Raw genomic sequence first — 27,786 nt, forward strand, 5'->3', positions numbered from 1 at the left:
AATTAGAGGCCAAGGAGAGTCTTAACATAAATTATTAGGGCTTAATTGCACTATTGTTTTATAACACAGTTAAAAAATTAATATTCATAATACCAACTATGTCATGAAAGTAATCAGTAAATTAAGGGAAATTATGCCTTTTAGTAAGACAGGTAAGTATGTTTTTTAGATAAGATTATACAAAAATCATTAATAATTTTAGGGTTAAAATAGAAATTTTTGTTTGCCTAGAGAATGTATTTATTCAGAGCCCTTTGTTTTCTGGATATCACTATATACAAACAGAAGTAGTAACACAAAATTAAGAAGAGAAAGATATAAATGAAGAGTAAAGAGACATGGAGAAAAGATCTGATTTACAGTCTTAAGCTTGCTCTGTTTTTATGAAATTCTAAAAGTATTTAGGCCTTGAAAGTCAGTTGTGCTTTTTATTTGTAAAGTAAATTAACAATATCTGTTATTCCATATAGCTATATTGAGAACAAAATGAATCATAATTGAAGCACAGGAAAAGATTATAGGAATGAATTTTCATTGAAATTTTTCATATTGTATAATTCAATAATTAAACTGAATACAGGAACTAATTTTCATGAGATTTCATTCATTACTTTAAAATCTAGCATTTCTAGTTGGAACAATTAAAATGTGGCCTATGGCAAAGTTTTAAAAGCAAAATGTATGAGAAAGTCATTCTTCTTCTATTCAACATATTTTGCATATGGTCCTTGTACAGGCACTGTACAAGGATACAGTAGAGACTGACAGACAAGGTTCCTGCTCCCATGCATCTCACACTCTGTTTAGGAGAGTCAGATAGTAAACAACCACATAAGTCACATTCTTGCAGACAGAGACTGAAATAAAGTGCCTGCTGTGAATAAAATCTATAGGGGTAATGGGACAGAAAGTTCCTAGGGTGGGTAAGTGAGGGAGGCTTTGTTAAATAAATGTTCATGGATATGCTTTCAGAGATGACATGTCTGCTGACACATGAAGCATAGGAGCACATAATGTAGAGCAAAACAGAACCTTTGGTAGAGATTTCAAATGAAAGGGAAAATGCACAAGCTGAAGCTTGGCATATTACAAATAAAAAAATTAAGAAAAAAGGGAAAGGGGTGGGGAAGGAAAGAGAAAACAAAGGTCAAGGTGTTTAGAAAGGAATGAATGAGAGAGAATGATAAGAGATGAAATCATAGAAGTAGACAAGGGCCAGATCACAACTCTAAAAGCCACCGTAAGAAATTGTGGTTTTTACAGATATAAGGATAAATCATCAGAGATAAAAAAGAACAAATTGGGCTGGGATGTGGCTCAGTGGTGAAGCACCTGCCTAGCATGCATGTGGCACTGGGTTTGAACCCCATTTCACTGACGGAAAAAAAAAGAACATATTGTTATTGTAATCTAATTTCAGGTCTTTTTTTTCTTTTTTTGTGGTGCTGGGGATTATACCTAGGGCCTTGTGCTTACAAGGCAAGCACTCTACCAATTGAGCTGTATCCCCAGGCCCCTGATATTTTACATTATTTAAATCTTCACCTTGCTATGTGGAGAATATACTACCCTGGGACAAAAACCGTATATTTTCACACAAAAAAAAATCATATATGTGGATATGTATATTCTAACTCTAACCCTGACCCTCATGCCAACCCTAAACTTAGTCCTAGGCCTGAAACAGCTTCTACCATGAAAGTCTTTTTGTACAAAATGCACATATTTCAATGCATATTTATACATGCATTGACATATAATATTTATATATTCACACAAAAATTTACATATATGTTCATATATACTCTTTTACATATGTATGCCCTATATTTTATCCAAGCAATATCTATGCATTTGTCTCTAATATTTCTATATACAGATACATGTTACAAATGTCTCATGTATATTTTCACAGGTATATTCATATAAACATTCATATTATATATATTCATATTTATGGATACATATGTTCTAACCCTAACCCTAACACTAATCTTACCTTCTCTCTCAGTCCAAATCCTAACACTGGCCCCACATAGGATCTCAGATTTAAAATTTTTTTTTCTTCTATTTTGTTTTTTATTCATGAAGATACTCAAAGTTTGGTTTGTAATACTTTTAAGTTCTTCAGATAATCCTAAGAATCACTAACCTTGATGGCATTCCTTTAAAGCAAAGATAACCTCTCCATTTAAAATAAGAAAGCATCCCATCTTTCTAATTATCCCAACGTCTTTATATTAGTCATTTCCAAAGTCATTTTTTACCCAATGAAGTAGTAAAAAGTTTTCCCTCATGTTGAATAAAATTTCACATTGAAAAGTTTTTACAAATCACTGTTATAAAATTATTTTTTGTGGGAAGCCCTTAACTAAACACCAAATAAGTGAAAATCCATCAGAAAAGACCCAGCCCCAGGGTAAAAAATAATGGATTTACCACATTCTTGATGAACTCATTAAAACTATTGTTTCATTTTACAGCTGTATTGAAATAAACAATAAAATTTAGTTTTCAAGACTTACTGAGACGGGCCAGCAAACAACCTAAAAAGATTCATCAATAAAAGATAAATTTCATCTTTTTTTCAGCGAAATTACACTCCATTAGTCCCCATCCCCATTTCTCCAGCAAAACTCATTGGAAAGACAAAAACATAAGGTCAAAAAGCCTTGCCTCAATCTGAAAACCATGAAGAGAAGTTCACCAAAGGGTCTAAACACATGTTGTCAGGGTCAGTGGAGAGCATTTATGGAGTGCTCACTACGTGCAAAGCACTTTACTTTAAGGAAGGGGGTCTTTAAAACAGCCATAATTCAGCCCATAAAGCCCTTTATAGTTTAAGATCAACAGTTTGAATCTTGATCAAGAGCAAATGGTAGCTGATTCATACTGAAGGATGCAGGTGTGATTGGTCAGTCAGTGCTGCTCCGTTTCTGAAGCTGAATGAGTCTTTGCAGTCTGTGTAAACTCCACCTTCTGGGTGGTCTTCCAGAGCAATCTCAAAGAGAAGGCACACCACAGAGGTACCAGAGTTAATTTATGCTTGTGTAGACTATGAGTCATACGACTGCCATTAACACTACATACTTAAGTGAGTACATAGAAGTAAAATGTGCAAATCTCCAGCAGTATAAAGCCAACTTTCCTTACAGTAGAAAAACTGCAACTGAAATGACCACTGAAAAACAAATCAAGACATGAATTCACAAAAGCATATTTTGTTCCAAGTACAATGTAAGGTAATAAACATAAAATGTAAACAGCAGAAAGGAGCACAGACTACAGCCAGCTAATTCATGATCATGAAATATAGGACTAAAAACCATAGTTATCTAGTTTGATGATAATGGAATTTTCTTTCCTTTGTCTACTCTCTGGTTGTGGTACCAAGCAGTAAAAGGTTCAAATTGTTGAAACAATAGCAACACTAATAAGAGCTGCCAACTATTGAACTCCTATTCATGGCAAGAGTCCTTGACACACATACACAAGCAAACAAACTGGCTAATTCCCCAAACTGAAAATCAAAAACTCATCTCAGAGATGGACAGTTGTTAATCTTAGAAAATGTTCCATTGGGGCTGTGGTTGTAGTTTAGTGGTAGAGCACTTGCCTAGCATGTATGAGGCACTGAGTCCAAACCTCAGCAACACAAAAAAATAAACAAAGGAATAAAAATATACAATAACAAAAAATTTTCCCAAAACAAAAGTTCCATTGCCTATCTCCCAAAAGAAGAAAAATCAATCATTTTTACTAAAGTTTGTTCTGCCTGTTCTTTAAATCTTTTGCTCATTTCTAGCATTGTAAATGTATCTCTCATTACACTTTTTTCAGTTTAATAAAAAAAATTAAACTCTATTTCTAAAGTCTGCCTTCCCTCCAACTATGAGGGATTGGCCCCACCTCTCCCTTGTTTAACTGTATCTACCTAATCACAGTAAGTGTATTTTACTACCAATTCTTCATTTAGGTTTGTGGTTTGAAAATATATCATATCCCAACATCTCCACAATCTCTCACTACTTCTACTGAAATTGTTTTCTAATATTGCCAAACCAAATGCCTGGTTCTTTGAGTCTATACAGCATCTCATAGCCCTGTGCATTCCTTCCATATGTACTCAACTTAAATACTCTCCTGGTCTACATTAGCATTTTCCAGTGTGTATTGTCAGGAATATTAGTCTCACAATATGTTCTTCAATTAAGAAAAATTATGTGGTCAAAAAATTTTGAAAATGCTACTTATTCTATTCCACTCCTGGAACTCTACAATGAACCTTAGTGTGTTGTAGGCTTTAAGTTCTATGATATGGCAATCCTTTGACTCATTTTAATTCAATATTTACCAATAAGAAATCCTTTTTTTCTTTCCAAGCAATGGTATTCTTTCTTTGTACATAAAACATATTAACATGTTATGAAACTAGCTTTATGTAGGAGTAAATATTCTAATGAAACTGTTAAATATTTAGTAGCACACACTTAAGGGAATACTGACAGACCTGAAATTTTAGGTTAAAACCCCAAATTGATCGGGCTTCCAAAATTAAATTCATCATCTTTTCTCCTAATTTAGATTTTAAACATCAAGTTAATATTTTTTTAAAAAATGTTTATTTTTTAGTTGCAGTTAGACACAATACCTTTATTTATTTTTATGTGGTGCTGAGGATCAAACTCGGGTCCTCGAATGTGCTAGGTGAGGGCTCTCTGCTGAGCCACAACCCCAGCCCCTCAAATCAATCTTTTTAATAACAGTTTTCTCATCAATCTGACATTCAGGCAACTGATACATCTTCTCAGCTCTCACAGCCTGTTTTTTGTAGTATGTTTAATATTGCTATTGACATTATCCTAAGACAGATCTTTCTTAAACTTCATCTAGACCAATGGTAATCAAGCATAAGAAATGTAGGAGAGGATCTTTAAAACAAAAAACCAGACAAATAAAAATAGATTCTAGGCTCCACTACAATCTTGCTAAATCAGAACTTTATGCAAAACCTTGGAATATGTGGTTCTAATGAACAGCTAGATTTGTGAACTACTGAAGCATACCATGACAAGTCCAGACTTTTCCATTTCAGCTAGTATTTTCAGTTCTCTTCTATCATCTGTTCAAAGTGACATGGTACTGAGTCTCCTAACTGTCAGTTGTTCTATCTCTGTGCTTCACTGTGTCCATTAACCTTTTAAATTGAAGGCCTCATATTGAACCATCGAGTAGATACAGGCTAATCAATTTGTGAGAGATCTAGACTGTCAATTACCTATCGTATCCTCCATTTTTCTAGATTTCTCTTTATGCTAGACAAGCACAATCACTCTCCTCCCTGATCCATCCCTTGTAGCAAATTACTACTAGTTGTCACTAACAATCTTGCAATTACCACCAGAATGCAACCACTCAGCAAACAGGAAGAAACTTCCCAGAATTCTAAAGCATCACTTAACTAAATTATATCTAGTTTCTATTTTGTTTTGGGGTTTTTTTCTTACATACATGACAATAGTGGAATGCATCACATTCATAATTATCCATTCACAGCACAATTTTTTGTAACTGTATATAAAGTATGTTCATCCCAAATTATGCCATTATACATGAGCTCCCTTTTTTTGCATTTCAATTCTTAATACACCTTTATACCACACTTTATCATATCTGTGTTTGTATATAAGGTATGTTGACACCAAATTCACATCTTCATACAAGTATTTTGTATAATGATGACCATTTCCTTCCACCATCCTTGCTATTCCCTTCTCTCTCCCTTTCCCTCCCCCATCCCTATTCCCTATCTAGAGGTAATTTTCCACCCATACTCTCCCTCCCTACCCCACTTTGAATCACTCCCCTTATATCAGAGAAAATATTTGGCATTTGTTTTTTTTGGGATTAGCTAGTTTCTATTTTGAATAAGCAATGTGCTTCCCTTTCACTGATGAACTTCAGTTCTGACAGCTGCTATTTATACCAATCCTTACACTATTTTAGTATTGATGCTTCACATTTATAGTGATTTTTTTTCCATTTACAAAACATGTCAATATTATTAACTTGATCCTCTCAGAAGTTCTTGTGATATGGGTATTAGACTCATCTTAACAAATGAGGAAATTAAGGCTCCTAGAGGTTAAATAGCTTATTCAAAGTCACACACAGTAACGTAGGGAAAGTTGTGACTTTAACCTTGCTTGTATTAGACCTTAATCATAGCTTTCTCCACTTTAAAATCCAAGTATAGTTACTCGGCCATCATCAGAATATTAGAACCAATTAGCACCAGAGTGTGATAGCTACCAGATGGTGAATTACTTAGTAAAAGGACTAATCAGCCAGAATACAGGGAAACCTTATGATATAAGAGCTAGGGAAGGAATGACTGAGAGCCAGACAGACCCTCTTTCCATCTCTTACTACCAGTATTCCCTTGAGTAAATAACATCAGCTTTGATAATTCTATTTAAGTTAAAAAAAAACAAAGAGATAATTTTCTTGAAATTGATTAGCATAGTCCCTGGTATATGATAAGTCCTCAATCAATGGCTGCTTTAAAATATCCCCAAATGCAAACATGATAAACAGTTCATAAAATACATCTATTTGGAAATAAATACAATCTTCTGGCCTTGGTGAGGCATCATTCATCAATTACCTCAAAGTTTCTGGGACTATGATCATGTGAATACTATAGGAAGATGGAGGATAATCATGAAAAGGGAGAAAATTTGAAATGGTGATTGAAGTGGAGGTCATGAGAAGATAAGTAAGTAGAAGATTTGAGCAGTCCAAACACCCAGTGGTCACCATTCCAGTATAATTGTCTTAATCGGTTGTTTTTTGCTATGACAAAATACTTGAGGCTGGGTAGTTTGTAAAGATAAGAGGTTTGTTTAGCTCTCAGGTCCAGAGCATGGTGCCAGCTTCTACTTGGATCTGGTAATAACTTCCTTGGCTGTTTCACAGTATGAAGTAAGTATAAAAGAGATCACATGGCAAGACAGGAAGCCAGACAGGAGAGAGAGACCAGTCTCACTCTTTTTATAACAATCCACTCTCAGGGGAAACAACCAAATTCCCACAAGAATGACATTAATCCCTTTTAAAAGCACTGCCCCTGATGATCTAATCACCCCCACACTAGGTTTCACCACCTGAAGGTTCAAGCATTTCTGAACACTGCCACACTGAGAACCAAGCTTCTATCACACAAACACTTAAAAGACACACTCAAACCATATCCAAACTACAGCAGATGCCATCACCATTAGCATTTATTCCTATAACAGAGAAAAGAAAACAGCAACAACTCAGAAGATGGTGAGCAAAGTGTCTACCTGGAATATGAGTAATTGAGCATGATGAATTTGGGCCCACAAAAATAAATTTGGAATGACATTCCATTTCATTCCTTTAAATTATCATTGTGAAAAAATTAATTTGGGGTGTAGAGAGGTGATGGGGGGGGGGGTGGTGCTGGGGACTGAACCTAGAGCCTTGTGCATGCTAAGCAAGCACTCTATCACTAAGTTATAGCCCAAGCCCAAGAGATGATGTTCTTAATTTTTTAAAATAAATTGTTCAGAGGTGAAATGATTGGGTTATCAGAGCCTAAAAGGAATTAACTGGGTGGTAACTGAAGGTAGGTAGGGTATGACCAGAGGAGGTAAGGTCACAGGGGCCATGCCTTTGGGGTTTATATTTGTCCCTAGCCAGTGGAGTCTCTCCCTCTCTGCTTCCTGGTGGCCATGTTCTGTCACACTCTTCTGCCATGATGTTCTGCCTTATCTCCAGCCACAAGGAATGGAGTCAACTATTTATGGACTCAGACCTCTGAAACCAGGAGTCCCCAAAAAAACTTTTCCTCCTTAAAATTGTTCTCTTCAGAACTTTTGGTCACAGTAAAAAAAAAAAAAAAAAGCTAAAACAGCTTTCATAGCATATTTCTATTCTTTCATTTGATACAATAGTGATATGAGTTAGAAAAAGGTACTGTTATTCTTACCATTTTACAAATGAGGAAGACAAAATGGAATGTTTAAAAAACTTGTTTATGGTTTTGCAGCAAATCTGTGCTGGAACTACACAACACCATATTCCCACTGGTTCTCTGGATGTCGTCTTTGACAATATTTCATGATGGGTCAATTATCCATGTATACAACATAGTGAAGATGTCTATCTGAATTAAAATTTATGCAATTCTCACTAACCACTTTCTGAAGAAAAGGATTCATTTAAAAGACCAGCAGCTTTGTGGATAACCCCTGAAGTATTTATAAAATTCATATTTTTCTGAACTGCCTTTAAGTAATTTCAAAATCTGTGAATTAGAATAAAACTACTCATTAATTTTCTAATTTGCTTACTCAACCAAGATAAATTTTTGTGACTTATAGTTAAAACTTTTATCCATTATGTTTCCCAGTTTATCCTAACCATCCATTCTAATTCACTACGAAAACACTCATCTCTGTCAATGTTTTAAAAGTTAACTAAAGACTTAATATTGTGATTTTGGTAATAGAGAAAAACTGCTCTTCCCCCATCTTTCTCTCCCCAAAATACATACACATATGTACACACACACACACACAAGCATACATGTACCTCCAGGATCTAGGAATTTTATGTGTAGGTATTGCTTCAATACATTTTTGTATGTTTGTATAGGTTTTATTTTTTATATCACTCATAATTTTATTGTACTGTTTGTATAGTTTTTAAAAAGAAAAATGCAGCTATAATTATTTTTGTATCTGCTTACGCTTTGAATCATGCTTTGCTATATTTTTCTAGTTTCTAAAACACAATTATTCTTTTCTTTTTTCAATACTATGCTTTTTGTGTTTTCTCCTCACCTCCACAGTTTAATAGGTCAGGCATTAGCAGTGATTTTTGCTCCCTATCTTTTTAAGTAGCTCAAGAAAATCCTTTTCTTCCACTCTAGCTGTGATCTTATCCTGAACTTTCAGATGACATGAAGGTAGAAAAGAAACTCCCTCTATTAAAAATACCTTTCCTGTAAATCACTATGTGGGGACAAGATGAGAAGGGTCAATGAGATGACAGGATTCAATTTTATATTCTCTTCAAAATCATATAGGTCTGATTTAGATATAACAAAAGCTTGAGTAAAACATCACTCAGAAATCTATTTCAGAGCAATTTCATTACACTATGGTGAAAGGCAATTCAAATTTTTTAAAATTGAAGTTAAATGTACATTGTTAAAAATTAGGTAACATTTGCTGGAATTATAAGCAATTTCTAGGTAGAAATCTTGAAGTTCTTGTTGATTTCCCTAGAATTCAGTGACTGAAAATATTTATTAGTAAATATCCTATGGATGGCATTTGAAAGAGTTAAGAAGGTTGGATCTGAGAGAGGGAAAAAATGGAGAACTCTTATCTTCTTGCCCTGTTCTATTCTCCCTGCCACACACACAAAACTGGATGAGGGGAAAAATTCATCTTGAAAGTCAGTTTTAGTGGTGAATGGAATAGCACATGGAGTAGCAGAGCTGAGTAAACTGTGTGTGGCATTGAGCTGGAATGTTCTCGGTAAAAGGGATTATGTTCTTAAAGAGCTGAAAGGGGGCTTAAATTTTCTGGTAGCCTAGGATAAAACTGCAGAGGAGGCTCATGTGAAATGTAGCATCATGTGTGAACAGTTTTGCAGCAGAGTTCCATTTGAAATGTAGCAGTACATCTGGAACAGTGACTCATCACACCAGTATCTTCTGTAAGCAGACTCTAATATCAGAGTCCCTAATTTCTCACACTTTAAGAAGTTTTTAGGCTATAGTATTAGTATGATATGTTCTCAAAACTTGGTCAAGTCATTTAATATTTGTTGAATACTGAAATATAATAGGCATTTTTCTACATTTAGTTTTTATATTTGTTTGGTTTTATTTTCCCCAGTTTATAGATAATGAGTTTGAGGTCAGATCATCTGGGCTGATATGCAACAAGTTCTACCACTTGCTTTTAGCCAGTGCCTGTTCTGATTACTTGATGAAGATGAAGAAAGGGAAGGAATTTCCAGACTGATAGAAAACCATTTAGGATTACTGATATCAGTTGGCATCAGGCTTCTAAGAAATGTAGAAGATGGTGGGGTGAGGGAAAAGTGGTGAAAATGTGTAATACAGTAACTTGAGAAAAATGTAATGGGAAATCACTAAGTGAAAATTAAATGATCTCCCAGTTTCAGTTACTAAAGTCCTCCCCATAAATCTATCTGCTGCCCGACCTCCCAGATGCTAAATGGCCTCATGGCTTCTGAACCTTGGCTGCATCATCCTGTCAAGATTCCAAGGGACTTCTTGGATATCATCAAGATTCTAAGGATACCACCAGATTGAAACAGTCCTTCTTGATGACATGCCATAATGGATCTAGTTACTATTGATTCAATTCTTCCCAAATTGAGATGGTTTTCAATTTTTTAATACATACTTTTTTATAACTTTATTTTTATGTGGTGCTGAGAATCAAACCCAGTGCCTCATCTGTACTAGACAAGTGCTCTACCACTGAACTATAGCCCTCGCCCCAATGTTCGATTTTTAACTTAAGTACTGTGACAGATTTATCAAAGAATCAAGATAGAAGTATGTTTTCTATTTGCTCTGATGCTAGCCAAATAACCAGACTAGAGTGACCAAAATAAAATAGTAAAGCATTCTATTATAATTTTTTATGCTCTTTTTAAAAATTTGAATGTGACTATTCTAAATCTGCTTGTATACTGGCTGACTAATCTTTACAAGTTGCTTATCCTTTCTCAGTTTCTTCATCTATAAAATGTGTTGTTGTGAAGATTTAATGAGTCAATATACATAAAGTACATAAAACCTTGCCTGCCAATGTGGTAAGTACTATTAAGTGTTAGTCTTTATTTTAGTAAAATTGTTATTTATTATTAATGAACCTGTATAATATGAGTTACTCAATTCAGAGTCTTCCAAAGTAAATGTATGCAGGATATTAACTATCCTATGTGGTACTTCAGGTCTAGAACAAAATTATCAGGAGCTGTTTGTACATGGATAATGTTGAGATTTATCGGCTAACAGAAAAGTTCCCAATGAAGTTGTTACAATCCCATGTCCTTCTTTTTTACTCCCAGAAATCCATCTTTTAGCACTATGGTGGGTTTTTTGTTATTGTTGTTTTTGTTGTTCTAATCAATTATACATGACAGCAGAATGCTCTTCAATTCATCATACACAAATGGAGCACAATTTTTCACTTCTCTGGTTGTACACAAAGGAGAGTCACACCATTCATGCAATCATACATGTACCTAAGGTAATAATGTCCAATTCATTACTATGGTGGTTTTTTCATCATGCTATTCCCTTATTCAAAATTGTCCCACAATCTATCTAACAAATTTTAGCTTGCATGTGATCAACAAATAAATATTTAGGGATTATTATGTGTCAGGGGATAGAGATAAAAAAATGACTAGGGCGTGGCCTTGCTATTGGGAAATTACATAAACAGATAATTCATAAAAAACTAGAAACCGCAATTATGGAAGTGCATACAACATGCTATAGAGCAGAAAGTAGGGACAATAAAGTTCATCCTGAAAGCATCAAAGGGCTTCATGGAGGAAAAGATTCCAGAGCTTAAAAGATTTCAAGCAGGAATTTAAACATCTTCTCTGGTATCCAAGGACTTACCTTTACCGGCCCAGCCAATACTGCTTTATAAACTCCAGCTATATCTACCATTACAACACCAGCATAGCCCTCCTCCCCACTCCTATTCAACTGGTCTTCTATTTCGTTGAAAACTCCACTTTTGATCTTATCTCTAATTTCTCTTCTCGCATGATATTCCCTACCATGCATACGCCCCCTGGGAAAAACTGAAATCTCCATGCCTAGTAAAATGTGGTCTTGAACCAACCTAGATATGCTTCAATAGATGAATGGGTAAAGAAACTGTGGTACAATGGGATATTAGTCAGCATTAAAGGAGAATAAAATTATGGCATTTGCAGGCAAATGCATAGTTGGAGAACATCATGCTAAGTGAAATAAGCCAATCCCCCCAAAAACAGGGGCCGACTGTTTTTTCTGATAAGTGGATGCTAATCCATAATGGGGTGGTGACATAGGATGAGTGGAGGAACTCTGGATGGGGCCAGGGTGGGAGGAAGGATCCGGTAAGAAGGTAGGAAAAATGGTGAAATGAAACAGACATCATTACCCTAGGTGCATGTATAATTGCAAGAATGGTGTAACACCACTTCACGTACAACCAGATAAGTGAAAATTTCTGCTCCATTTATGTACAATGAATCGAAGAGCTTTCTACTGTAATGCACAACTGATTAGAACTAATTAAAAAATGCATTTCCTCCATGAATTCTTGCCCCACTTAATGTAGTCAAATACCTTCCTATTACATATAAAAGCAGATTTAATGCAGTTCTGATCAAAATTCCAATGGCATTCCTCATAGAAACAGAAAAAGCAGTCATGAAATTCATCTGGAAAAATAAGAGACCCAGAATAGCTAAAGCAATCCTTAGCAGGAAGAGTGAAGCAGGTACCATCACTATACCAGAACTTAAACTATACTCAGAGCAATAGTAACAAAAACAGCATGGTATTGGCACCAAAACAGATGAGTAGACCAATGGTACAGAACAGAGGACACAAAGACTAACCCACAAAACTACAATTATCTTATATTATTCAAAGGTGTCAAGAACATGCATTGGAGAAAAGATAGCCTCCTCAACAAATGGTGCTGGCAAAACTAGAAATCCATATGCAACAAAATGAAATTAAACCCCTATCCCTTACCATGCACAAAACTCAACTCAAAATGGATCAAGGACTTAGGAATAAAACCAGAGACCCTGTGTCTAATAGAAGAAAAAGGAGACCCTAATCTCCATCATGTGGGATTAGGTCCCAACTTCCTTAATAAGACTCCTGTGGCACAAGAATTAAAATCAAGAATCAATAAATGGGATGGATTCAAACTACAAAGCTTGTTCTCAGCAAAAGAAAGAATCTTTGAGGTGAATAGAGAGCCTACATCTTGGGAGCAGATCTTTACCCCTCACACATCAGATAGAGCTCTAATCACTAGTGCATATAAAGAACTCAAAAAGCTAAACACCAAAAAAATAAATAACCCAATCAATAAATGGGCCAAGGACCTAAACAGACACTTCTCAGAAGATAATGTAAAATCAATCAAAAAATACATTAAAAATGTTCATCATCACTAGCAATTAGAGAAATGCAAATCAAAACCACTCTCTAAGATTTCATCTCACTCCAGTCAGAATGGCAGCTATTATGAAGACAAACAGCAATAAGTGTTGGCGAGGATGTGGGGGAAAAGGTACACTCATACACTGTTGGTGGGACTGCACATTGGTGCAGCCAATATGGAAAGCAGTATGGAGATTTCTTGGAAAATTGGGAATGGAACCACCATTTGACCCAGTTGTCCCCTCTCCTTGGTCTATAAGGACTTAAAAACAGCATACTACAGGGACACAGCCACATCAATGTTTATAGCAGCACAATTCATAATAGCTAACCTGTGGAACCAACCTAAATGCCCTTCAATAGATGAACGGATAAAAAAGTGTGGCATAAATACACAATGGAATATTAGTCAGCAATAAAAGAGAATAAAATCATGGCATTTGCAGGTAAATGGATGGAGTTAGAAAAGATAATACTAAGTGAAGTTAGCCAATCCCAAAAAAACAAATGCCAAATGTTTTCTTTGATGTAAGAAGGCTGATTCATAGTGGGATAGGGAGCGGGAGCATGGGAGGAATAGAGGAACTCTAGATAGGGCAGAGGGGTGGGAGGGAAAAGGAAGGGATATGGGGTAATTAATGCTGGTAGAATGTGATGGACATTATTATCCAAAGTAAATGTATGAAAACATGAATTGGTATGAATATAAAACCAGAGATATGAAAAATTGTGCTCTATGTATGTAATAAGATTTGTATTGCATCTGTCAGAGATAAATAAAAAATTTACATGATAAAATTAAAAAAGAAATGGCAAACATATTTGCCATAAGTCACATACTGTAGAATTTCAAAAAGAAAAAGAATGTTCAGATAGATGCTAATATTAATATTGCCATATTTTATAACTGCTATTTTTCATATTATGTGAACAAAACCATAAGTACCTTGAGAATAAAATATTTCATAAATTTATTTTATTTGTTCCCAACACCTGGCAAAGTGTTAGCCAAAGCATGATATAAGTGGTCAAAAATACTTTCTGAATTAAATTATTTTACCAATGCTTTCTCTGGTTTATCTGATGAGTAATAAATTCACTTTATGAAATTTTAAAAGTTCAAATAACCAGAGGTGAGAACATCTTGCTTCTGTCAGTTAATTTACTGAGTGAAAATAGTAGTACTATATGAGAAATAAACTAGCTTGGTAAAATTTGTGAATGTGAAGAAAACATGAACCATGGAATAAATTACATATTTGGTTTATAAGAAGACTGTGAATGAGGTTCTTGTACTTGGTAAGCAGTAAAAAAGCAGCATATTGTTTAGAGAAGGAATGTATTTTGAGTAGCATACACATTTGAAAATGAAATAAGAATAATTGAATAACCTTTTTTGTAAGGAAATATAATACATATACATCAGTTAAGTAAAGGAAAAAGATTATGCACATATATGCACACACTACTATAAGTGTGAATTCTATAACAGATATGAGTTATACTAATAGCAAGACATTTTCAAATTCCGAACTTTGTATTTCTTCCTTCTTTTCTATTTTCCTCCTACTGCTATCTCTCATGCTGTTCCTCTATTTAGTCATTTGCTTAATTTTCTTCTCTCGACTCTTTCTAACTACACACACACACACAGACAAACAAATGTGCATGCATACCCATAACCCCATATCCCAACTGTCTCCTTTACCTTGTATACAAAGCATGAAGAAACCAACTACCTACAGGAACCTTAACAGTAAGATCACTAATTGACTAGACTAGTGGGTGGCTTTCAAACTTCTGAACATGTATCCCTAAAACAAAACTGAAAAAAAATATATAGACTTTGTGCCAGTTATCAATTTGTTACCGTTCACCTAAAAATCTATCGTCCTTTTGCTCTGCTAAAATGGAGCTGGGCCCTTGAAAATATCTTTTCTTTGTCAATTAGCATGATGCTAAGCTTTGCCCATAGAGGACACAGAAGAGAGGCTGCTGAAGGAAAACATTTTTCCTTCCAGATTTGAGTATGCTTGCTCAACAGGCTCCTTCAGTGCATGCAGCTTCTTGAACATCTGAATCCTGAAGCACACAGAGCTTCTCCACTTCTAGGCAGCTCTTGCACTGTGGCTGGGTTCTCCAATGATAGGCTCCTATAGTGTCTCCTACATCCAACTCCTTCAAGGTACCCAGTTTCTCCAACACCTGATTCCTGCACAGCAAACAGCTTCTCCATCATCTGGCCTTTTTAGCATACATGGCTTCCCAAGAGCCCAGCTGCTGCAGCACAAGCAGCGTCTACAGTGCCAGGATCCTGCCATGCCAGATGCTCTTTTCAATTCACAGCAATCAGCAGCACCTAGCTCCCCCTAGCTCTCCTCTCAGCTGAGGTTTTGTAAGGAACTGCCTCCACTGAGACATCTTGCTGCCAACAGCTTTCCCAGGAACCCTAGAGAACAGATAACCAGCAAATTCCAGAAGGTGGATTTCCAGAAAGTTCCAGAGGCTTCCAGCCTCATGGCACATTAAAGACTTTTCTGACATTTAGTAAATATAGATTCATCCAGATTTCAGTTCTTGGGAAATGAAAGTGGGGATATGGGGCAGGAAGGAGAAGGAGGTTTTTCCTTGGGTTATCACAGCACCAGGAGTCATGTTTACCATTCCTGCTAATACATGTTTTCTCATATATTTTAAGTTAACAGCTAAATGTTTTATCATTAATTTAAATAACTACAAAAGATGAATTTTCTGTTGTTTTGCATATCATATGCATGTTCATTTTTGCCAACACTTGAGAGCTACATATATAGATTATTTAATGAACAGAGAAGTCCAATTTATGAAGTAATTTGCAAACCAGTCCTCAAAGACAAATTAATCAAATCAGACTTGTTTTCTGTCCAAAAGTGGGTAGAAAATAAGCCTGAAAATATGTGTACCATGGGCATGGTGATACCCACCTGTAAACCCAGTGGCTCAGGAGGCTGAGCAGGAGGATCACAAGTTCAAAGCAAGCCTCATCAACTTAGCAAAGCCCTAAGCATCTTAGTCTCAAAATTTTTAAAAAAGTTTTTTTAATTATTTATAAAATAAAAATAAATAAAAGGGCTGGATTTGTGGCTCAGTGGTTAAGCACACCTGGATTCAATCCCTGGTACCCAAAAGAGAAAGAAAATGGATAGAAAGGCCACAGGTCACAGATAGAGGAGCAGACAGGGAGGTAGACTGAGTTGTGCCAGGAGCCTTGCCAAGACAAAATACTATTTCAATATTTTTACCAATGCTTTTTATCTTGCTTTTTGGGGTCTCTCCTTCAGAAGTAATGCTTTCCTGACGCATTATTTTACTTAATGCATTAGAGATCATACCCAAGGACAATAAATCATCATAATATCTGAGACATAATATCTGACATCTTTCATGAAAAGGGAGAAAGATGATCTTGATAGAAGACATAGGAAGGAAGAAGCAGCAGACCACAGGCTCTTAGATACATCAGTTTTAGGAAACACACATACAGAAGTTGAGAATCAGAAAATAGATTCCCTCAAAACTATCCATGCCCTAGGGCTCCTGGAGAGCCTTGTGGGTACCTAGGGCACACATTCTCTAGTCTGAAGACTAATGCACCAGACCAATGAGTTACTCCATCTCCAGAAAAGGAAACAGCAGGGAATCTTCCCCCAAATAGATAAGAAACCAAGATGGGAGAAGCAAACAAACCTCATAGAAAAGATGTAGGATAAAAATAATTAAACCATATTGCTTAAAAATTTATAAAATAAAAGATTTCATTCCAAGATTGCTAAAGGAAATCAAGGCATTGTCACACCGAATGTGAAACCTGATTCCTACCAGTACCTATGTATGGATAAGAGTCCTGCTTTTAGGATTCGTGATTCAAAATCTCACATGGGGGGCTGGGGATGTGGCTCAAGCAGTAGCGCGCTCGCCTGGCATGCGTGCAGCCGGGGTTCAATCCTCAGCACCACATACAAACAAAGATGTTGTGTCCGCCGAAAACTAAAAAATAAATATTAAAAATTCTCTCTCTTTAAAAAAAAAGTCTCACATGGGTTAAATCCTTCACTTATAGTGGTTCTGTTTCTTATTTTAAAAAGTAAGTTTTCCTTAGATACAATACATTAGTGAATCACATGATAGTGAAAGAGATGGAGGATCTTAAATAAAAAGCAAAAGGGACGTAGCCAATTATTACCATTTGAGGTATTAACAAGTTTAACATGGCTCAGCAACTATCTTAAGTGTTATATCAATTATTTTAACACAAGCTAAAGGTGTTGAAATATAAGGACCTGTGTTTTCTGAAAGGAAATGGGTGACAATTTGAAGGGCCAGTTTTTTACATGAATAATAAATACGTACGAATTCAGAACAGATTCTGAACCAACACTAACGTGAAATGAGGTTTTCGCAATTTAAGAAAAGTTCAAGGAAACTACTATTTCCTGTTATTTCTGGAAAATCTGTAAATGCTAGTGTTTTAAAAGAGAAACATTTATGGGAGAGATATTAAGTGTGTTTTACATGCTACAAGTATCAAATTCTTGTTTATTCATTTCCCCTAAGAAACTTTGCAATTCTGTTTTAAATACATGACATTTACTCTCAAGTAAGCTTTCTTTTTATTTCCCCAAATTAGCCACCCCATGGAGAAATTAGGGCTTCTAGGATTTTCTCCACCTATATAAATAAATTTTTGGTAAAGATTTTATTTTCTTGAATAAGATCTATACTCTCCAGAATGCACTGTCTGAATTAACCATTTTGTTCAAAAAGTCTATGTGATCTCCATTTTATGGTAAACTGTTGGGATCTTTAAAGATTTTTAAATCAATGCAAAAATGGCTAACCTCATATTTATATAATTTGTTTATCTGTGTATAAGTATCCTTAATACTTCTCAGGTTACTTTCAGTACAGGTATTCTCTTTATCGAAGAAGTATAAATAGTCTACTTGGTAGTTATTATTATATCTGAAAGATGTACATGAAGACCTTTCAATATAGTCCAATAAATAAATTTAGGGACATCACTTGAAAATATTAAAAAAAATTGATCAATAAACATACATTTCTATGTTCACCAAAATCTCTTTCACAGCTCTCTTATACACAATAATTACTGAGATGAATAAGTTAATGTTGGATACTTTAAAAATCTAAATAGTGAAAAATCTGTCTATCACACTAGTAATTTACCATGAAAGTCAATATTTTGTTTTGTGGGAGGTAAACAGACATAGAAAAAGATAAAAGTAAAAAAAAAAATAGTAATGGAAAGATTCCAAGGTGAACAAGCAATAACTAGTTTGTTGCCATCTGTGACATGCCCATACCTACAGGTTGTTAATATACTTACTTGAATAACGGAGTTCCACAAACAATACATTTATATATTCCAGGATCTTTGTGATGTGTGTATTCTCCTTCAAAGGCACTGATAAATAATAAACAGATCATCAAAAAAATTAAGCAAAGCTAGCATCATTTCTTATAGAACATGTATGCTTAAAATACATTTCTCTAATAAATCTTTCAAGGGCTTTTTGTCCTAAAATGAGAACAAACCCAACATATGGAAATCTGAACAATACTAATATACTTCAAACCCATATAATAAAATGTGCATATAACTACTCCAAACTAGTGTAGGTTAAATCAAAAAATCAAGTCATCTAGTTATGTAATGCTTAGAAGATTTTTTTCCAATTAAAAAAGGCCTATAGTTTGATTCACAAAAAAAAAAAAAAAAAAAAACATTATTACATAAGATTTTTGCTACTCTACAGTGTCCAAGAGTATACCAGAAAATGCAGAAAGGTCTGAGACTTCAAGTGGAAGGAGCCTTATTTTTTGGTTTGAAAAGGAATATTGCAGCTTTAAGGGAATATTTTTCTAAGTTAACAATCTTAAAGGCTAGGAGGTCATTCAGCTAATACAAATCAGCTGTGCTAGCCCAACAAAAAGTCTATGTGCTCTGCAGCTTGTTTTTATTATCCTTTCACCCTCTTTATGAGGTCCAATTTTTTTTATAAACAGAATTTTTAAGAATGACCTAATCTCTGGTTGTTTGTGTGCATTAAATCATTTTGCTAGTCATGCACACAACAGGACGGGTAGAAGTCCTCCAGAGTTGAGTCCCAAGTCCACCACTAGATCATTGTACAGTGAGGGTGGACTTTGTCAGATTCAACATTTGGTAAATTCAGTAAACAGTAGATACTGTGACAGGAAGAGAGTGTTGCCTATTAACAAGGATCCCATGTGTGGTAAAGAGCTCTTTCAGTTCATGAATGAAAACAAGAAGTTACATCATTAATAAATCTGGATCACAGGTAAGTTACAGCCTTATGCCAGGCTCCATGGTATAAATTAGACAACAAAATCATTGGACCTTGGCAAGTTACTTTTGAGCTGGAATCAGCTGAGAGAGACTTTATTCACTAAAAACAGTCTTGGAAGTGAACAAACTCTTTTTTCAGGACTTAGGGCGAACTTCCAAGGACCAAAGCCATGTGAGGGCAGTTATTGAAAATTTTTGACATTCCAACCACAAATGAGCCAATAAATACTTTCTCCACATGTGCTTCAAAAAGAAATTGGAGTGGGGTAGAAAGGAACTAAATTATGCTACCTTCTTTTTGCAGCCAAAACGTCTATACTTACAATGGCCACCTTCAAAATTTCGGCATCCTGGCATGGCTCCATATCCTCATGGTTTTGCTTACTGTGATGTCTTCCCAAAAAATATACCTAAATCGCTATTACTTCCACACATTTTGTAGTAAACTAAAAACAGGCCCTTAACAAAAGCCCATGACTTTACATAAGATACAGTACTCATTAAATGGAGGAAAGAACAAATAAAACTTAGTCTTAACCTACACAATGACATTTTCAAATGCAGACTTTAGCAAATAAGTAGAGAACTCTTTAAATTAATTGGCAAGGAAGAGGATTCAAAGGAGGAGATGAAGAAAACTAGCTCTTGCTTAATGACTTTTTATTACAGCTCACCTTACCTTTCAGTCCCTTTCTCCTGAGTGACATGGTACTGCAGGGGTGTTAGCCGCTTCCTCAGCTCCTGCTGGGAAAAGACCACCTTACAGTTCTTTTTATCCCTACATGACCCTGGAAAGAGAGAGGATATGGGAGAAGGAGGCTTTTTAGCTTGAATCCTAAATAATTGCTTTGGCTGGACGCCATAGCACAGCTTCTACAGTCACTTGTCAATGACCAGACCAGTCCCTGGTGCACTAGAAAATCTTACCTGAACTGCAGCTGATTATTTCTCTAAGTTTAAAAAGAATGTTTCTTAAGATCCAAGTGATTCCACTGGAGTAGTGACAATGTGCTACAGCAAAAGCTTCTAGCATGTGATACTAAAACTTATTGAACATTCACAAGATGGTGCTACATCCTTTGTTTCCCAGTACCCTGAAACTCCTTTTTAAAAAAGGATTTCAGCTGGGCTAGGGATGTAACTCAGTGGTAGCATATGGGAGGCCCTGAATTTAATCTTCAGCACTATAAAAAGAAAAAAAAAAGTCAAGACACAGTCTATTTACAATTATTCACACTGTATGTTTAAGATGATGGGCATATTAAGTTAACCATAACCCTCCATTAAATAATTCTGCAGCTTGATAGAATAGCTTAAAACCATCCTCAATTCCAATTCTGTATGATTTAACTACCATCCTTCTTATTTTTCTGTGAACCCTGAAGATTTATTTTTATACAACCAGGAATTGTTTTTCTCTATGATTCCATCAGATTCTTCTCTAGGTTCTGTAGAGTCCTTAGAAATAAACATTTCTTTAAAGACATTTAAACAGGCAACAAGAAACTTTCAACAGACAACAGAAGGCGTTTATACTAATGCAGATTCAATAAGTTCCAAAGAAAGAGTGAGAAAAACAGAGAAGGAGAAAGACAAAGGTAAAGTGAATGCGATTTTTGCAAAGTATCTCTAGGAAGACTTCACTATATGTATTTGATAGTGAAATACTTTTATTAATGTGACCCTATTAACAATAGCAGCTTTTATTTCACTCTGTATAGACTGCAGTAAAATGTTCAGAAAACACCTGTTTACATGTAGTATTTTATTTTACCTGCACAAGTGACTGAAAAGAAATACAGCTCCAGGACAGAGCAGCCATTACTCACTGCAAGAAAGCTGTTTTTCTTTGCCTTCCGTCACAGTGGGAAAGAAGCTGCCAATTGTCCTAAAGGAAAAGATGTCATAGAATGTTTTGAAGGTTCTAAAAGAAAGTTTGCTTTGTTTCCTCAATGTTAAATTCAATTTCTTTTGAAATATAAAGAAATATGAGTTAGTAGTGGAAATGCTTTCTACTTCTTTTACTCTCAAGGTCCGTAATGTCATAGAATGTGAGAGCATTGAAGTTAAACTTGAAAAAATTAACTAACCAGTTACTCTGATTGTGGGATTGAAGAAGGGTATCAGCTTCCAGAATCAAGGCCACCAAGACACAGTGGCTAATTCTCTATCAAAAAATGCAGAGGCAGGAAAAGAGCAAATAGCTGAATAGAAAGGTAAGCGTGAGTGTAGGCCTTCAGCTATCAACAGCTCTTCTGCTGACCTTCCATGAAGTACCCTGGCCCTTCCCAGCCTGGAAAGAGCCACAGAACAGCTGGCACATCACAAATGGCAGCTGGGTGTCTCATCTCACTGGGCCTCATTTTACACTAGGCTTTGTCCAAAACCCTACTACTTGAATTTTTACTATTGTCTAAGGGGTAAACAGAAATGTCTGTTCTGTCAGAACAAGCCTCTCAATGGCCTGAATGCAGAACAGCTCTTTCTTAAATAATCAGTTGACCATGGATAGCTGGGTTTCCCCTCAATCACCATAGATCTCTTAAAAGTTACTTTGTTTGTTTGTTGGAAAGGTTGTATCTTTGTTAATTCTGTCAAAAAAAAAAAAAAACATTAATTACAAACTTAACATGACAAAATATCTTGGTTCGAATCATACTTTCCAATGGCATAGATAATTAAACTCCAAACCACTAGAATTAAACAATTCTGTCCAAAATATTTTTGTTAATATATGTTCATTCATACAAAAAGGCCAATTGTGTTCCCAAAGTTGAGAGAACTAAGCTACCCATCTGTATGTCATTTAGTACAAGAGAAGCAACTGCAGGTTTAAATTACATGGTATTGGATTGCAATTTCCTAACATTGGATGCTTTTCTGCTTTTTTACCTTGAGTCATTTACTAAGGAGTGTTCATAAAAAGTAGCTTAAAGCACAGATGCTTGCAAATCGTTTAGACAAAGATGTTTCTCTCTTTTTCATTCCCCCCTCTCTCAAAAATCTCACTTTTCTGAAGAAAAAGAATAAAACTGTTGGTCAGTATTGATGAACCATGTCAAGTATTTGTATAACGGGGAAAAAAAGGTGAAATTGAAAACATCTGATTGAAGTAAATAATACAAACATAAAAGCTTTACTGGTGAATGAAGGGTATTGAAGAGACTTTATTTCATAGATTAGAAATTACTTTTGATCTAAACATTCTTAAAAACAGATTGTTTTCTACTATGAACCATCTCATTAACTGTGCTACAGAGACCTCGTTTGAATGGCAAGCTTTGAAAGAGTGCTGCTGTACTCCTTTGTTAGTCTCCGTCTTATTTAGGAGGGGAATAAAGATTTCATTCCAGCTTTCTTTGTTTGTCTTTCAAGAACCACTAAAGCAGTATTCACACAAATTTTGTAGGAATGTGCCCTATGTCATAGCCTACAAATTATTTGGTTTTGGTGCACTTAAAGGTCATCTTCCAAATTAGCAAAATTTTCCTACATCCTGGCTTTTCAACCTTAAATATAAATATTGTTTCCTAACTGTAAGTGAGGTTTGTTCTCTAAGAAATGCTAGTGATTATTTAAAATTGTCAAACTTTATACCTTTTCTACTCTTTGGTCATACTATGTTCTCAAAATAATTAGACTTTTAAAGAATACCTAATAGTGAAAGGAAGTATATATACTTCAGAAATAATTATTATGATTTTACATTAAACAACTCATTGAGAAGTTTATCATATTTTATAAATGTCTTGCCATGTAGTTTAATAATAATAATATAACACTTGAACAACTGAAAGCTACACTATTTCATTAGCTCTTCTAGCATAACCCAAAACCCAAAATTGGCATACATAAACACAGAAAAACTTCCCTTTTGTCTCTCTCTGATTTTCCTTCCCCCATCAGACTCACGTTCCTGAAGTCATATGGTGCCACTGTTAATTTTAAAGATATCATTTCATTTTGAAATTCTAGAGTAATTCATTGGATGGTTTCCCTTTACTATCTTCACTTAGGTACTGTAATTTTCTTATTACACAGGGTAATTTAACATTAGTATTATACGACATCTGTTCAATGACCTCTAAATTGGCTTAGAAGTATGTTAGGGAAAGACGTTTCCCTTTATTTAAATGTTTAATAGTATATTTTGAAGGCACAAGTGAGTGAGTGCGCATACATAGCAACACAGGAATATTTGAGGAGTTAATATTGTCCCTTCGGTATCTAATAATAACCCTTTCCTTACAGAGTAAACTTGGCATAGAGCAAATCTATCTGGAACCCAAACCAGAGGTATTTATTCACTGAAATATGCCCAAAGTCTCTTTTACTTTGTTCAACGTTGTTGCCTTAAAGCAAAACTGTTTTTCTTTTCAATGTTAAGCTCCTGCTATAAGTAGAAATAAACTTAAAGCAGTAGTTCACTTCTGCTTCTGCTGCTTCTGAACAATGAGACCTTAGACCAGTCAACTGCTCTGACTACATGCTATCACCCTCATACCTGTTCTAAGGACCACAGCAAACCGTATACACAAAACTCAGTCTGACTAAATGCAATATCACATTATCATTCTGAATGCAGAAAATTCTGAAGTTAAAATTGAATTTTACAAGGTAGCTAAGTGAGGTATTTCCATGTGTTTCAATATTTTATGAGTAATTAATTTTTATGTAATTACAACAGACGGGTATTTTCCCCAGAAGGTATCCTCAAGAAAATGCTAAAAATAGGAAGTGAAGGAAGAAAGTAAAATTAAAACTTGAGTTCTACTATGTGTCAAACACATTTCCAAGCACATAGAAGATAGCTGCCATGCCCATTTTACAGATACAGAAACTGATACTCATAAAGTATAGATCTTAACTTACTAAGCAGACAACTCAACTGAAGCTCAGAGCTGTTGGACTGCAAAGCCCAAAGTCATTGTGTTTTCTGTCAGGAAAAATTAAGTAACAACATTCTTTTTTCTCAAGTTATACAATAACTTTCAGTTTAAAAAAAAAACTATCACTAACAACTGAAGATAATGAGGGGTTAGGGAAGTAAGAATCACTGCATCACATCCAGAAGAGTAAATATATTTGTCATTAGCCAATGTCTGCTCTCCCTATATTCACTCTTTAACACAGGGTCAGTGACAAGGTTCATAGAGGATTCTCACAGAGTCTATAAAATGTTAAAAGGCTTTTCAACTTCCTGTTAAGAAGTAAATCAGAACTGCTACCTAAAAATGCTTAGAGCACTTTTAAGTCATAAATTTTATATTTCAGTGTGAAAAGAAAACAAAACTTAAAGATCCTATAATTTTAAGTTTGGTACAAGGATCAGAAGAATCAAATTATTAAATATTTTTCCAAAATAATGAGTAAGAATAAAAATATCTTGTTTTTCTTTGAATTTACTAGGTTAAAACAGTAAAGTTCAAGTTTAAATAGTTTACTATTAGTTGAAATACAGCTTACTGCTGTATTTAAAGGTAGTATAAAATTATACTTTACTTTTCACTATAAATTTTAATTTTTAATTAGTTATTAGTCTGTCATATTGAAAACTGAACAAACTTGATAGTATTAGACTTGATAGTATTAGAATTGCTAAAAAGGTAGGAATTTATAAAATACAAATCTAATCCACTTTCAAAATTAAACAAAATATATACCACGAACTATTATTCTGTGTGTCTGTGTGTGTGTGTGTGTGTGCACATGCGTGCGCACATTTGCATTCTAGTAATTCAATAGAGGCCTTAAGAAAACTACTGCAAACCTTAGGGGGAATAAAGGTTCCCTTTTTGTAGAAATATACCCAATTGTTCTCATTCTTCTGTTGGAATAGACATATAGGAAAAACATTCATTTATGATGTCAAGACACTGTTTCAGGCCTCTGGTTTCCACAAAATTAGGGCTGCAGAGCTTACTTGGAAGCCCATTGATCCAGAACTTTTTATTATCTAAGTTATAAAAATGTTGAGTATTTATAGAGTTCCAGGTACTATGTTAAGTAAAACATGTTCATTTATTCATTAATTACTTATTGAGTACCTACTACGCTGACATTAATCTGATGCATCAGTATACACCAGAGAATAAAATAAAGATCCTGCTTTCATGGAGCTCCCATTCTGAGAGTGGTAAGGAAAGACAGACAAAACACAATGAAAATAAGTAAGTAAATTATGTAGACTTACATAATTTAAACCTTATACCTATAGTGGTAAGTATGCAGCAAGGAAAAAAGGACACCTGGAGCAGAGCAAGGAAAATGGAAAGTGCTAGGAGTAAGCATTCTAATGTTAGAGTGGTAAAGGTAGTTCTTCCTAAAAAGGTGACACTTGAACAAAGTCCTGAAGGAGAAGAGAAAGCTGGCTGTGCTGATATCTGGAAAGAGCTTTTCAAACATTCAGAGGAAGGAGCCAACCCAAGAGATGAAAACACTAAGATGTTAAACACCATTGGCAGAGGAAGAGACAGGTCACTTGAATGCAAGTACAAAACCCTGAATATAAACACAGTAGGTAAGCAACAATTCAAACATGCAAAGAATGTATTTTTAAATGAGAAAATTTACAAATACATATCTTAATATGGACCTTATCTAACATTACTTTTTTAAGTTCCAAGAGAATTCGTAGTGACATCTTTTTAGGAAAGTGCTATACCTCAAAAGAGCTCTCAGTATATATCTGGCTGAACCCTGAATCTATAATCATCGTGCAGACTCTGCTAATTTGTATTGTCTACTTAATGCCATGCTATTTAGACTAAAGACCATCATTCCCAATCTGGAGTTACATGTAAGAGGATACTCAACAGATATTTTTTGGTGATGAAATCTGGATGAGCACAGAAAATAAAAAACTTTGGCCAAACAGTGTTGTTCCCCTTCTGAAACATTAAGTCACCTCTTCCAAGTAATCCTCTAGGTAACAGCAGAGAACATCCATAACTAAGAAAACTATAAAATTAGTACCTCAACTGAGTTTCTGTTTGTTTAAAGACATTCTTAATTTGTACATTTAGGATCAGATCAATTTCATCTGTATTCCAAGCCCTAAATAAAACATACTGAAAATAAAAGTACAAATCTTAGGAGTCAAATAGCAAACAGTTGTTTCTTTTAAAGGAAGATTTCTTTTTCCTTTCCTGAATGTGAGAAAAAATTATATCTTAGATTGCATAATAATAATCACATTTCATACCTTCTCACTGTTTTTCTTTTACTTCACATAAAATAAATCTACACATCAGTTTTAGTTATATTTTACTTATGCATGCACAGAGTTCTAATTAACATCAATGGATATGGTAACCATGCCAAGGCAACATACCATTTTAAATTTCTTGAATTAAACAATACCATATGTCTTAAAGGTGCATAGCTGAATGATAAAATTGGTCTTCCGGTTTCCTTACTGAAGGCATGAATTGAACAACTCAGAAGACATTTCAAGAAAGTTTTCCTTCCAAACCTACATACCCTACCCTACGTACCCTGTTAACTTTGCCCCTACCACCAACTTTAGCATTAGTGTATTTACTAGGCAAGGCATTATTTGCATGAGAATATACAGTACTGTGCAATCATCCTGAAACATCTTCAGTTGTTTCTACTTCATTTTGCCAAACACACTGTAAATTCCTTGAAGATAAAAACTGTTCAGGCAGGGCACAATGGCACACACCTGTGATCCCAGCAGCTAGGGAGGCTGAGACAGGTGGATCATAAGTTCAAAGCCAGCCTCAGCAATTTAGCAAGGCCTTAAGCAACTTAGCAAAACCCTGCATCTAAATTAAAAAAAAAAAAAAGGTGGGGGCTGAGGACGTGGCTCAGTGGTTGAGTGCCCTTGGGTTTAATCCCTGGTACAAAAAAAAGTGCTCAGCTTAATATTAATATTCATACTTCCTACAACTATTTATTAACATCTTGACAGTGAGATAGAGTGTGTGATGAGCATTGTAAAATTTAAAAATAAATAAAGTTCCTGGATGAGGAACTCATACACACACTAGCAGGAAAGATAAAAACAATTAATTACTCTTGATGTGAAGTCCGTAGTAAAGGTATGTGCCAGATTTTGCATAAAAAGAGTTAACAAAAAGAGGACGTTAATACTCTTAAACTTTGCCCACCTAGATTGGCCATGTCC

At 35.0% G+C, this 27,786-nt stretch overlaps 1 protein-coding gene across 4 annotated transcripts in view; it reads right to left on the minus strand.

Moving 5' to 3' along the window:
- Msrb3 (methionine sulfoxide reductase B3) overlaps positions 1-27,786 on the minus strand; it is a 163,987-nt gene that overhangs the window by 95,685 nt on the left and 40,516 nt on the right. For all 4 annotated transcript variants that reach the window (XM_027929618.2, XM_027929633.2, XM_071609699.1 and 1 more), the window contains 2 exons: positions 20,314-20,422; positions 18,651-18,728 (listed from right to left, as the gene is read on the minus strand). In XM_027929618.2, the coding sequence (XP_027785419.2) occupies positions 18,651-18,728; positions 20,314-20,422 (187 nt within the window). The remainder of the gene's footprint in view (positions 1-18,650; positions 18,729-20,313; positions 20,423-27,786) is intronic.

This window comes from Marmota flaviventris, chromosome 3, assembly GCF_047511675.1.
Source record: "Marmota flaviventris isolate mMarFla1 chromosome 3, mMarFla1.hap1, whole genome shotgun sequence".
Taxonomy (NCBI): Eukaryota; Metazoa; Chordata; class Mammalia; order Rodentia; family Sciuridae; genus Marmota; species Marmota flaviventris.